Here is a 10,142-nt window from a genome sequence, read left to right as displayed (position 1 = left end):
GAAGACTATTGTAGAGGAAGCCTGGTAATATTTTTATTTTTTTTAATGCTAATTCTCCTTTTGCAGTGGGAGTGAATGATGTCATCCTGTCTCCTCCCACTGTGTAAACTAAGCTTGTGTCAAAGTGTTGCTGCCTCTTGTCACAGAGAGAACAGTTCACTTAAATGCAGCTGCAGTATTTTTGTGTGATACCTGTCAGAATCATTCCCAGAGCGAGGTTGGGTTTGTGACCATGATGTCAAGATTTGTCTGTCTTCTTTTCTGTGGATATATTGCACTAAACCTGGGAAATGCTCAGAAATTGCCAAGAGGCAAGTAGCTATGACAACTTTCTGGGGTTTTGTTTGTTTGTTTGTTGTGGGGCTTTGGGGTTTTTGGTGCTTGTGTTTTGCTATGGAAATTCACTTTCAACATGTCAGGAATGATTAAAAATAATGACAGAGATAAAAGAAGGTCAGTCAAAAGGGCAAAGTCCAGGTACAAGAGAGCAACTTTAAAGCTCTTAAATAAAATAAGCTCAAAAGTTTTCATGGTATCTTGTGATTCTACTGAGAAGTACAATGAAACAAATTAACTGTATTTAATGATTTTATAATTATTTAGACAGCATTGTGCAGGTCTGCTGTTTAAGATCTTAAAGAAAATGTTACTTAGAAGCACCCTGTGTTGCTGGTTGACGATTTCAATTCGGTCTTTGGAAGAACTTGTATGCTTTCCCTTTATATCCATCTTTAGCAATTCAGTAGGAATTGACTGCAGTAGGTCAGATTGTATGCATTTTGAAGGAGAGAAATATGACTGATTAAAATTTCTGCAAGAAGCAAAAGCCCTCCAGACCTGTGTGAATATTTGTTTAACTTTCCCTTTCTCCTGGAGTCTGGAAGTACAGTAGATTTGCAAAGCTGGCAGCGATCTCTTCTCATCCTTGCTAACGTGACACATGTAACACTGGCATTTTACTACTATTTTATTACTTACTGCATGAAGAACAGTCCCATCATAAAATTAAGGGAATATTTCTATCTGGATTGTAAATCACTTTGTGTAGTACCTTGGCATGGAAGCAGCAATTTCACAACTGTTTCTGTACTGCACGTATTGCTCTCACTTTGTGGAAGTGCTTGTCTGAGTCCACCGTCCTTTGTAATGCATTTTACATCTGCATTCTCCTGCAGCCAGTGACATTTAGATAGGAAGCTGTGATTTAGTTCCTTAGGAGAATGTTTATCAAAGAATAAGCACTTTGGGAGCTTCCTAGGAGATTCCCTTTCATAGATGGGAACTTAAAAGTCTTTCGGGGAGTAGAGTTGATTTTTCAGCCCCCACCCCTCCTCAAGAGACATAGATGTCTTTTTTTTTTTTCCTGCCTTTTTTTTTCCCCCTTGTGATGTTGTTCTTTTGGAAGTGGCTTTCTTGTAAACTCATCTTCCAGAGTCAGTGTAGTGTTTTCTGCATAATGCTAATAGTGGGGCTGTAAGGTAGATGTACAGTCAAGCAGACTGTAAGACTTAAGTTTTATTTAAAAAATGACCTTTTAGTAAACTACTGTAGTGGTTTTCATAAGAGAGAAAACTACATTGAGCAGAGTTGAATCTTGTATGTATTGCTTACATTGAGGGAGGGAACTTTTCCAGTCCTTGTCTTTTTTAAATAGCTTCACTGGACTTTCTGCTCACTACTGTAGAATAGTGGGCTCTAAGTTTATGTTAGCTGTGAAATTCAGACAAAGCTTCTAATCCACTGCAAGATTAACTCTGGCATGCATTCTTTTCTGTCCTAAAATAACATTGCAGAAGTGAAGTTCTGTTTGCCAAATGCATAAAGCTGCAGGTGGAAAGTTCATTTCTTTTCAATGAAACAGCTTTTTAAAGACTCTTCCATTGCAGTGTTGATACACCAGTCTAATTCTTTTGTTTGTAGCCACCTCTCTGGTTGCTATTTAATAGGACTGCATAGAAAAACTCCTATATAGAAAGAGTGTATTAGTACTTAGCTGTTATCTGGAAATGTTCAAAGGATTGTCTTCTACAACACCGATTTGTTTGATAGGGAGTATAGACTTTTTTCATAAGCAAAGTGTACATTTGGATTTTAAAGCCTTTTAAAAAGGAAGATATGTAGTGGTAGTATTCTTTTAAGAGGGCTACTCTGCATTGCTAAGCAAGCTTAAACTCCAGTGAACTCCTGTGCTCTTTAAGTCACCAAGGATGTGACTGAGGCTTCAGGATCACTCTTGCTCTCTGGGGAACAGTGGAATCAATTTTGTAACTTGGGGGGAAAAAATCTAGCCAAACTCACTTTCTGGTGGTGCAGATACTCATGTGAACAGCTTATCAAAGTAAATCTTGCTCCTCTTACTTGAGATTTGGAATTCTGGAGCTCAAGTCTTCTTTCCATGGGAGATGAAACACACTGACCCCTGGTCTCGTGGGCTGGGATTTCCATTCAGTGATACAAGGTGGAAGGAACATCTTGCCTCCTGCAGCTGCAAAGGAACAGAGCCAGTACACCCTTTGGATGTCAGTGACTTCCAGAGCTGTCTGAGAGATTGTGTGCAAATATGCTGTTCAGGAGGTGAATACAAATTACTCCATTTTCTCATATATTTTTATACTTTTACCTCCACAAGTTTGTGTTTAACTGGGGTGAAAAAGAAAATGTTATTGCTGTTATCGCTTTTCTCAAAAGAGTATTCTTTATTAAGAAATTTTTTATTTAATTATTTTGACTTAAAAAATTAAAGCACTATTGGAGAAATAATTTGGAAACATTACAATCGTGACTCAAGTAGTAAACATCAGCAAAAGACCAGTTGAATTTTCCAGTGGAAACTTTGCACTGCTTCTATGTATCCTGTATCATAATAGTTTTGTCTTTATAGAAAATAAGGCCTCCACTTATATCTGGTCCTAACACAGTGCCCTAAGTGCAGGTGAACACCCTTTCTGTTGCTGTTCCTTGTCACATTTACTGCAGCAAATGACATGTGATGAGGCAGTTATAAGCTGTGTTGCAATTCAGACTCTTTCTACGTTAAGATTTTGCAGACATAAGTAAAGGCAACATAATTGGCAATGGAAGGTTGGGTAGTATTGTGTTTTAATGTGGAGGCAACGCTTGCTTTTTTACAATTATGTTGGTGTTTCATTTGAGGGATCAGCTGCTGAGAAAATTCTGTAGTCCATGCCTGTGAATACTGTGTGAGGGGTCACAGAACAGCAGAGATGATGGCACAGTTAGGGTTGGTCTTTCATGCAGTATTTGAGCCACTGTCCCTTCCACTTTGTCTAGCTTCTAAAGTTTTCTATTTCATCAGAAAGAATGATTTGGATATTTTTCACTTATTTTTGTCTCTTCCCTTATGCCACTATGTCAGTGCCATCCAACATATAATTCTTCAGTTCAACACTGTTGTACTTGAAATATTTTAATGATGGGTGGTAACAGTTGCAATGCATAGGTGTAAGAGTTATAACTTGTCCTACTTTCTCTAATTCTTACAGTTCTCCAGCCCGTTCTTAAAGAAAGCAGAGTTGTCTCTCTAGACAGGAATTTCATACAGACGAAAAGTTTTGTCTTTAGAGTTCTAGTAATCCGAGCATCCTGAATCTGAGAGAGAGATGAGAAAGCAAAGCCTCAGAACGAAGAATAAACAAGTTACAGGATACAATCCACGAGATTATACAGCCTTGTAAACCGTGTTTTACTGGCATCTTACTAGCTGGAGCTGATACAAATGTTGAAGGCAACAGTTGTGGAACAAATTCCTAGTGTTTGGTAAAAAAGCATTTCATGTTTTTGATTTTGTCACTTGACTTTCCAGCTACAACACAGATGTGAATGGAAATGTGCTTTTCCACCATACCCTCTGTTTCCAATAGCTTTGTGTATCTTCATTCTCTCTCTTACTTCGTTAGAGCTGAAAAGAATTTGGGGTCAATCCCTCCCTATAAACTTATGGTTTTATGAAATTTTTAAAAGGAAGACTCTGAATGCTTTTCTGGTTTGTTTTGGTTTTGGGGTTTTTAAGCCATGTCTCTGACCACTGTGGTTTTCCTACTATTTGAATTAGTCATCAGGTACAGTGGAATTCAGGTCCATCCTTGTTCTACTTTCCAGCACTCAGGCCTGACCTGTTCTGCTTTCCAGGAAGGTGCCTGGAAAGCTTAATTCACCTTCCTTCTGGTTGCTATCTTCTTAGGGAAAGGAATAAAGACTGGACATTCCTTTGGGCACCATGTAGAAAAGTCTGATTTACAGACTCACATAGGGAAAACCAGATCCAAAACTTTCTTGTATCTACAGTTGTCAACCATGGGGGTAGGCAGGAAAAGTAATAGTTTTACTTTGAGGATTTGTTTCTTTGTTTGATAAGTATTGATTATGTTTGATCTAATATTGTAGATAGCTACTAGCTAATATTTGTATTTACAGTTATTATAACTGACACCCCTCGGAGAGTGAGTTCTGTGTTTATAGTATAATTCCAAACTAACTGTTGACATTTGTGAGAGGAAAGGGCTCATTTTATTCATAGCTGAATCTGCTGGCTATGCTGTGTTACGTAATACATCTTACTAACCGGAGGATAAACTCAGCATGTGTTTTTGTTTACTGCTGTCAAGAAGTTAAAACAATGCTGAGTTGTTTCATTGTACCACAGTTACTATACTGCAACAGCCAAACCTTAAATTTTTGTGTTGCCCTCTCCCCTCCCCACATCATCACCCCTTTTGGTAGCTGTAGGATGGCAGGGCATAAACTGTAGGACAGGGATAAGTCTCCTGAAAGCTGAGTGTTTTTTAAACATGCAATGAAGCTAGTATATCAAAATATCACAAAAGGAGTGCTATGACATGTGGTTTATATGTTTTTTTTTCCCCATGGTTTATAAAATGTCTTTCTGGGAACTATTTTTCAAAATGCACAGGGCATTAACCTTTAAGGAACATTCTTAGGAAGGAGGTCCAGTTTGAACTAAACTATTGAACTTCATTTTTTTTAGTGTCTGGAAAAGAGAAGTGCAAGATTAATGTGTTTTTTATTAAATACTTTTCTTATGTTTAATGGAACATAAATGACAAGATCTATGAGAATTTTCAAGGGATCCTTCATCTGTTGTAATAGAGTGGCTAGGGTTTTCAGTCAGCAGATATGGATATGTCATAGCAACTTTGGCTCATTCTTCACTGAAAATGAAAACAGCCCATCAGAATGTTGCCATTATAGCAGTTCATTTAATCAAAGTTATCTTATCATGCAGACAGTTGCTTCCTAGGCTTGCACAAAAACATATCAAAACCCAATATTGAGTGTCGGCCTTCCAAGTTCAAAGATAATCTGTAACACCAGAATTCCATTTTTGCATTGGCACAGGCAGTGGTGCAACACTGTGATGATACATACTGGGTGGATTCTGTCAGGATTAAATTCCATAGCATATGATCGCCTCCAAAATGATCTCACTGCTGGGTAATCTGTATAACCTTCCTCCTCTTCATTTTAATTTTAATGTTCCCAACTATCTCTCTCTGAATATTTTTTTCAGCCCTCCTTTATATAATCTTTTGTATCTAGCTATTCCAGCAGGACAAGATACATAATTCACCTGAGGGGAGAGATTAAATCCTGCTGCTGGTCTTTGGCCAGACCTACTGTATACGGATAGTACAGTCTGTGTATCTACTGATTGATGATACAGTGAATGGACAACAGGTTTAAGGCTTCTTTGGAGTATTTGGACTTACTAGGTGTGTACTACACATTGCATGTGCAAACAGAAAGCTCTGTCTGCTCCAGGGGGGAAAAATGGCTAGCAGTGACCTGCCATACTCAGAACTGTTCATACAACTCCTTGGGGAAGTTCAAGTGCAGACTTGAAATTGTTTGTAAGCAAGATAAATTTGTTGCTGTGCAGCACTTTTGACTACTGCTTTTCACAGGAGATGGTTGGAATCTTACTCACTAGCATGGTAAATTTTGGTGAGAAGAGAAGCTGATATTAGTGTTCTGGAAAGGCTGCAGCCTAAAATAGGTGACATTAACAAAACAGCCCCCTCTGTAGTATCTTCCCAAGTGGAAGAGGACAGCTGGAAATAGGTCAGATACCACTCAGACTTGCCTGACAGGCCTTAATTCAAATGCCCTTAGTTAAATATTGGGTTTTCTACGATACAGGACAACATGTATGTACAGGACAACATGTATGTAATGCAAGTTTGCTTTATGAAATATGTATTTGTCTTATTTTCCTGGGAGAATAGTGGTCATAAAGATGACTACTGGCAGCATCATGAATCAAACCTTTGTGTGGGCAAGGCCTGAGCCAACTTTCCCAGCACAGCCATCCCTCAAAACACACCAATCATATGCCATTATACTCTGGCTCTAATTAACTCTAAGTCTCCTCACTTGAGTAAACTTGTGTGTGTCATATCAAGGTGAAGAAAGAACAGGTCAAGTTTTGAACCACCAACTGAATTTCTACTGTTGATGAAGTTACAATTAGAACTGTGGTCACCAGAATTGAGTATTTTTGCTTTTGTCGCTTAATCGAAGTGATGTGATCAAAGTGTGCGGATCTCCAGGCAAGGTTACGTAAGGATACATTAAGAATATCAGCACAGAGTTTTCACCACTTCAGAGTTGCTAAATAAAATACTGCTAAGGATTGGAGGCTCTAGCTGTGCTGATTCTAGACATAGAGGCAAGGAGGTAGGGAATACTTTCTTATTAGAGGAAAGGTCCTCTTCTCCCAGTCTGGAGGGGAGCATTTGCTGCACTTGTTCAAACACTGGTAGACAAAATCTAACTTCTGTTTTGCAAAATCCTTTAGAGTTGTTGCTGAGGTTCATCACTCTGTAATAATTTATTATTATTTAGAGCGTTTTCTGGAAGAAAAATACAGGAGGCAAGTGAACCCAAAATTTTTCCTTTGGGTAATTGTAGCCATGTCTTTTATGTAAATCCTGTTTACCTTGAACATGTATGTCAAGACATCAGGGCTCCATGTGAATAAATCCACTTTGATAAAATTCAGATTAATGAAGTGACTAAACCTCTGTATGTGATCTTATTTTCATTTTTTTTTGTGTGTATGTGTGTGCGTGTGGAGTACCAACACTAGGGTGTGACTGTACTTAATAAGAAATTGTAATTCTGTACTCCTATTCAAGCTGAAGAGTCAGTGGCAAAAGGGAGTCTCAAAGTATCAGGGAATTTCTTTTGTAGGGCTATTTCTGCATTTTTATATAGTTCTAAGCTTTCTCATTATTCTTGAAATCTGCTCAGGAAAAGCACAATTCAACAGAATGGTAAAGGATCGTAATATTCTTTCCTATCACCAGCAGTTGTGGCGTTAGTTTATGAATCTATAAATGGCCACAGAGTGCTTGATATGAGTTTACATAATTAATGCCTTTGGAACCTGGCCAATTTTAGAGGGCTAACAGGGATGAGGGATAACATTATTTTTAAACTTGCATTTGGAAAAATCTTTTCTTCCTTTGTCAGCTGCTTGCAATATCTGCTTTATATTAATTATTCACTTTAATTTTTCTTTCTATAATGTAAAAGTCTGGAGTAATTTTAGAACACATAAAATTGTCAAAAATATGTTAGTTTGAAATATCCCAAAGGTTGTTTTCTGACTTTGAAGCGAAAATATTTTTTGGCAGTTTAGATTCCCTCATTACCACAGTTCAAGCCCATACATGAACAAGAAAAATGCAAAACTTTCAGACCTTATCACTTTTGTTTTTAAATCCCAGTGTGTCTGTACAACATGCACAAGCATATGCTGAAAATAAAGGAACGGATGCAATACTCTGAAAGTTGTAAGAAATTGAGCTTTGGGTTACAAATAATAGGAAGAAAGCTCTATTGTCTGACCTGAACATTTTGGCAGAGTTTCATTACCTCTGGCTCACACAAACACTGAAGTAGCTGGATTAAATGGCAGGCAGAGATTTTATTTATAGCACAGTGTACACTGAAGCAGAGCTTGTTAGGGGAGTGACTGCAGTCAGGCTTTAGAACCATTAATTCTCTTAGTTTGATGAAAGGCTGACTCAGGTAAAAGTGATGGGGTTGCATGTTTAGCTCAAATCAGTAGGCCTCCCTCCTTTGCCATAAAGCTGATTAACAGCTATTTACTGTTGTGAACACTACCATGAAATTGCTCCACCGTGGTAGTCGTTATTAGTCACCTTACTGAGGAGCACCAGCTTTTAGGCACAAATGCTGCATCTCTTCAGCATGTTTTCCTAATTTTTGTTTTAGTTCTGAGGAACACAAAATCTGGCAATTCTAATAAAACTGTCTCCTTGCATGTGTTGATTATTCAGTGCTCCTTAGCTGATAAATCTGCTGTGACTTGGTATTATGGTGTGGGATGTAATTTATGCACTTTGTTTATCAAGTCTGTATAAACATAATAAATTGGATTTTTTTTTTTTTTAAGAAGTGAAATACTAGTTAGGCACTTTTTGAGCTAAAGAACTTCTGAATTGTTGACAGATCTCTGCTTAGACTAAACTTGCATACAAGTAAACAGATCATGAGTGTGATTTCACATAGACTCCCTAGCTGAGGCATGCTCATCCACACGCAAACAAAATCATCATGGGATCATGTTCATTTTTGGTAAATTTTTTGTATGAAAAATTTTTTGTTTTAATCTTCCAGGCTTTTATCAATTCCCTGTACCCTCACAATTTTAGTAACATGGTCTAATAGCAGTTGATAAAGGCATTAGTATACATTGTTAATGTGCAGCAATGAATTCTTAGAAAGCAAAGTTTCTCAGTAGTGTAACAGATGTTTATTGTGTTCCCTTTTCACTAAGAGATACTTGCAGAAATTAGCAGGGGACATCATGTGCTATTAGTATATTTATTTGAAGGCAATGTGAGGTTGTTCTTACCATGAATGATGAAGAAAAATTACAGCTGCTCCAGGGAATAAATACTCTTATTTATGCCCTGTTTCAGTGTTGAAACTTCAGGCACTGTGAATAATTTTTTGCCATGACCTGCCCTTTTTAGATTTTTTTCCATAATTTATTCTGTAGTATTGAAACACTTGTCAGTTGTCAAACAGTTCTGGCACAGGAAAGACCATCTTGTTTTAAAACTCTGAAGTTGTGGAGCAATATTTATGTACTTAATATATTCTTAAGTCAGAGAACATTCCTTGGGAATTAATGCAATCTACTGCACACTGAGTTACAAGATCAGTAATGAGAGAGACATAACTTCCTACATACCGTAAATTCTCCATGAGGAATTGGATATGTGCCTGAGTGAAGTACAAGTAAAAATGCAAAGTCAGACATACAAAGATTGCTTAGCTGATGGTTTTGTGCATAGAGGTACATGCCCCTAACCTACCCCAAAATTATCACAAGCTTTTTTTTTGTGTGGCTGATTGTATCCTTTATTGGTATCTTTTTTCAATAAAGCACTAGTTGGAAAATTTATATTAAAAAAAAAAAAGTAAATTTGGACATAGGTGGGTTGGAAATAGAGGTTACTCCCCACTGTTTTCTTTCATCCATGTAGATTGAAGGAAAAGGGGTGAAAATAGAGTAGATGATGTAGTGAATAAAGAATTTGGAAATATAGTCAGAGAACATAAACTCTATTTTGTCTGCCATATCCTGGGTAGGAAGGGAAATAAGAGGGAGAAAAGATGAAATATCTTTTTAGTAGCAAAATAAGTGTTTATCTTATCTTAATACTCCCTTAATCATACACATAGCTTTTATTTTACCTATTGTATAGTTACTATGTTTGTTTTCCATTTTTTTTTCTAATCCATTGATTTACAACCATTTACTTTGCATTTTAGTTTTTCTAAGATGAGTCACATGCTCACAGGGTGTTCATATTGCTGAAAAAGAATTTCTGTCAAATTTTTGAATTTGATAACACGTTCTAAAATCGTGACATTTATTTTATTAGTACTTTTTTTAATTAAGGATTTACTGGGAACCTGTTGCTTCTTTCTTCAGCTATGTTTCAACTGCAGAATCTTTCCTTTGATCTCAGCAAACTCAGAATGTGGAACAATATAGAAGATAAAAAGGATCACCTCTGATTTTTTTTTTTTTTTTTTTTTTTTTTTTTTTTTTTTTTTTTTTT

General features: G+C 36.9%; 1 protein-coding gene across 4 annotated transcripts in view; it reads left to right on the top strand.

Annotated features, from left to right (window-relative positions):
* Positions 1 to 138: 138 nt before the first annotated feature.
* Positions 139 to 10,142, top strand: part of ABI3BP (ABI family member 3 binding protein) — a 143,101-nt gene continuing 133,097 nt past the window's right edge. For all 4 annotated transcript variants that reach the window (XM_027894791.1, XM_027894790.1, XM_027894789.1 and 1 more), the window contains exon 1: positions 139 to 311. In XM_027894791.1, coding sequence (XP_027750592.1) covers positions 233 to 311 — 79 coding nt within the window. In that variant the 5' untranslated portion in view covers positions 139 to 232. The remainder of the gene's footprint in view (positions 312 to 10,142) is intronic.

This window comes from Empidonax traillii, unplaced genomic scaffold (assembly GCF_003031625.1).
Source record: "Empidonax traillii isolate 1590-97213 ecotype Southwest subspecies unplaced genomic scaffold, ASM303162v1 scaffold442:size488032, whole genome shotgun sequence".
NCBI lineage: Eukaryota > Metazoa > Chordata > Aves > Passeriformes > Tyrannidae > Empidonax > Empidonax traillii.
The sequence above is the reverse complement of the archived record's forward strand: the minus strand, read 5'-3'. Positions and strand labels throughout refer to the sequence as shown.